General features: G+C 43.8%; 1 protein-coding gene across 1 annotated transcript in view; it reads right to left on the bottom strand.

The window, feature by feature from the left end:
• Positions 1 to 133: 133 nt before the first annotated feature.
• mogat2 (monoacylglycerol O-acyltransferase 2) overlaps positions 134 to 2,500 on the bottom strand; it is a 7,222-nt gene continuing 4,855 nt past the window's right edge. The window contains exons 4-7 of the mRNA XM_083567877.1: positions 2,401 to 2,500; positions 1,512 to 1,711; positions 463 to 628; positions 134 to 384 (exon numbers count right to left, since the gene is read on the bottom strand). The exon at positions 2,401 to 2,500 is cut by the window's right edge and continues 75 nt beyond it. Coding sequence (XP_083424003.1) covers positions 474 to 628; positions 1,512 to 1,711; positions 2,401 to 2,500 — 455 coding nt within the window. The 3' untranslated portion in view covers positions 134 to 384; positions 463 to 473. The remainder of the gene's footprint in view (positions 385 to 462; positions 629 to 1,511; positions 1,712 to 2,400) is intronic.

The following is a 2,500-nucleotide window of genomic DNA, read 5'->3' as shown; positions in this document are numbered from 1 at the left end:
GCGTGTGTGTGGGTGGGGGGGGGTTAGTGTTGTCATTCAGCTGTGTTTTACACACACACACACACACACACACACACACACACACACACACACAAACACACACACACACCTGTAGTAATGCTGCATATACATCGTTTCATTAAATCACTTTTAATTAATTATTTTATATAAACGATTCATATTTAAATATGTGACAGATTTACGTTACAGTTTATCCACAGAGACGGAAATTTCCAGAACATTCCTTCTTCATCATCATCATCATCATCATCCATTAACTGTTTTAGTTCTTACAATCTTTTGTGTCTTTTTGGCAGCTTTCACTCTCTCTCACACTCCCGCACACACACACGCGCTCACACGCACACACACACACACACACACACACACGCGCGCTCACACGCACACACACACACACACACGCACATGCTCGCTCACACACACACACGCTCACACACACACGTTTTCGCAGCTCAGACGAAGACCAGGTGTGTGTCTTCAGGTACCCCGTACTTCCCCTTGTGCTCCTCGAACAGCTGTGTGAGTTCATCCATGTAGATCTCGTGCAGAGCGTCCAGATCCTCATAGGAAGGTTTCTCATTTCTCTGCACTCTGATTGGTTTCCCAACTGTAAACCAATCATACACACACACATAAACACACACACACACACACACACACACACACACACATTGTGATTTAAATATATTAAATATAGAACTTAGAGATAACTAAGGAGTTTACTAACCCCTAACTCTAACCCCATCTTCTAGCCCTAATTCCTGATCCCTAAACCCTTTCTCTAATTATTAACCCCTTAAATCATTTTGGTGTTTGGGAATTAGGAATAGAAGTTAAGGTTAAATGAGTTAGGGATAAGGGGTTAGTGATTAGGGTTAAGGATTATGGTTTAAGGAGTTACGGATTAGGGATAGAGGTTAGGTCTTAAGGAGTTAGCAAATACGGATTAGGGTTTAAAGGGTTATGGGTTAGGGGTTAGAGTGTGAGAGGTCAGGGATTAGGGTTTATGGGGTTAAGGTAAGGTGTTTATGGGTTAGGGATAAGGGTTCGGGTTTAAGTGTTTAGGGATTACAGTTTAAAGGGTTAGGAATTAGGGTTCATGGTTTAAAGGTTTAAGGATTAGTGTTTAGGGGGTGGGATTAAGGGTTTAGGGATTAGGGTTTAAGGGTTTAGGGATTAGGGTTTAAGGGGTAAGGGTTTAAGGGTGTATGGATTAGGGTTTAAGGGTGTAGGGATTAGGGTTTAAGGGATGAGGGTTTAGGGATTAGGGTTAAAGGGGTAAGGGTTTAAGGGATTAGGGTTTAAGGGTGTAGGTATTAGGGTTTAAGGGATGAGGGTTTAAGGGTTTAGGGTTTAAGGGGTAAGGGTTTAGGGATTAGGGTTTAAGGGTGTAGGGATTAGGGTTTAAGAGATGAGGGTTTAAGGGTTTAGGGATTAGGGTTTAGGGATTCAGGTTTGAGTGATGATGTCTGAGTGTTCCCTGGACATACCCACAGTGTTGATGGGCTTCCTGTAGGGCATGAGGCCGAAGCTGTACTGGAAAATCCCTCGAGCGTGAAATAGTGGAAGAGAAATACCCATGATGCTTTGCAGGCGGTCCTGCATCCACCGTAACCAGGAACCTTGTGGGTTAGAGACCTGATCGAACACCTCGTTCTCTCCGAACGAATACACAGGAACCAGACTGGTGCTGATGGAACAACGAGTAAGTGAGATCACTAATCATTCTTCATCTCATCAAAGTAAAGCCGACTGACGTGTGACTCAGGAATGAGATTCCTCCTGAATTCAGCTGTGCATTCGGCTATGCTAATGTAGTTAGCGGTTACTGGACTGTTTATACGAAGGTCAGTAAGTGTGTGTGTGTGTGCGTGTGTGTGTTCTTTATCACTGCTGATTGAATAAAAGTCCTAAATAGCTTCTGGATCTGGAGCGTTGTTTGCTAGCTTGATTGACACCTGGCAGAGAAAAGAGCATGAAAGCTACAACATGCTAATCTAATCTCACAAATCCCATCAAAATGAAATCAGGATTATATTCAAAAGGAGATGTGTGTGTGTGTGTGTGTGTGTGTGTGTGTGTGTGTGTGTGTGTGTGTGTGTGTGTGTGTGTGTGTGAAATAGTGGGAAATGTTGATTTCTTTGTGACACAGAGGGTGATTATTGTGTAAGATATTTCCGCAGTGTGTGTGTGTGTGTGTGTGTGTGTGTGTGTGTGTGTGTGTGTGTGGTCTAAGGTCAAATGCTCCTCAGTTACCACTTTAACCACTGTTGCACAAATTTCACAAGAATTTCTAACCGCAGGATTGATTGCTAAACACACACACACACACACACACACACACACACACACACACACACACACACCGGTTGTCCTTACCCATGTTCCATAGCGAGTTTGATGAAGCCTTTTTTATTGGCCAGTAGGACAGTGTGAGCTCCAGGGTGAGCGTCCAGTGCCTCCAGAGCTCCGCCCACTG

This window comes from Silurus aristotelis, assembly GCF_946808225.1.
Source record: "Silurus aristotelis genome assembly, chromosome: 18".
Taxonomy (NCBI): Eukaryota; Metazoa; Chordata; class Actinopteri; order Siluriformes; family Siluridae; genus Silurus; species Silurus aristotelis.
This window is presented reverse-complemented; position numbering and strand designations above follow the sequence as displayed.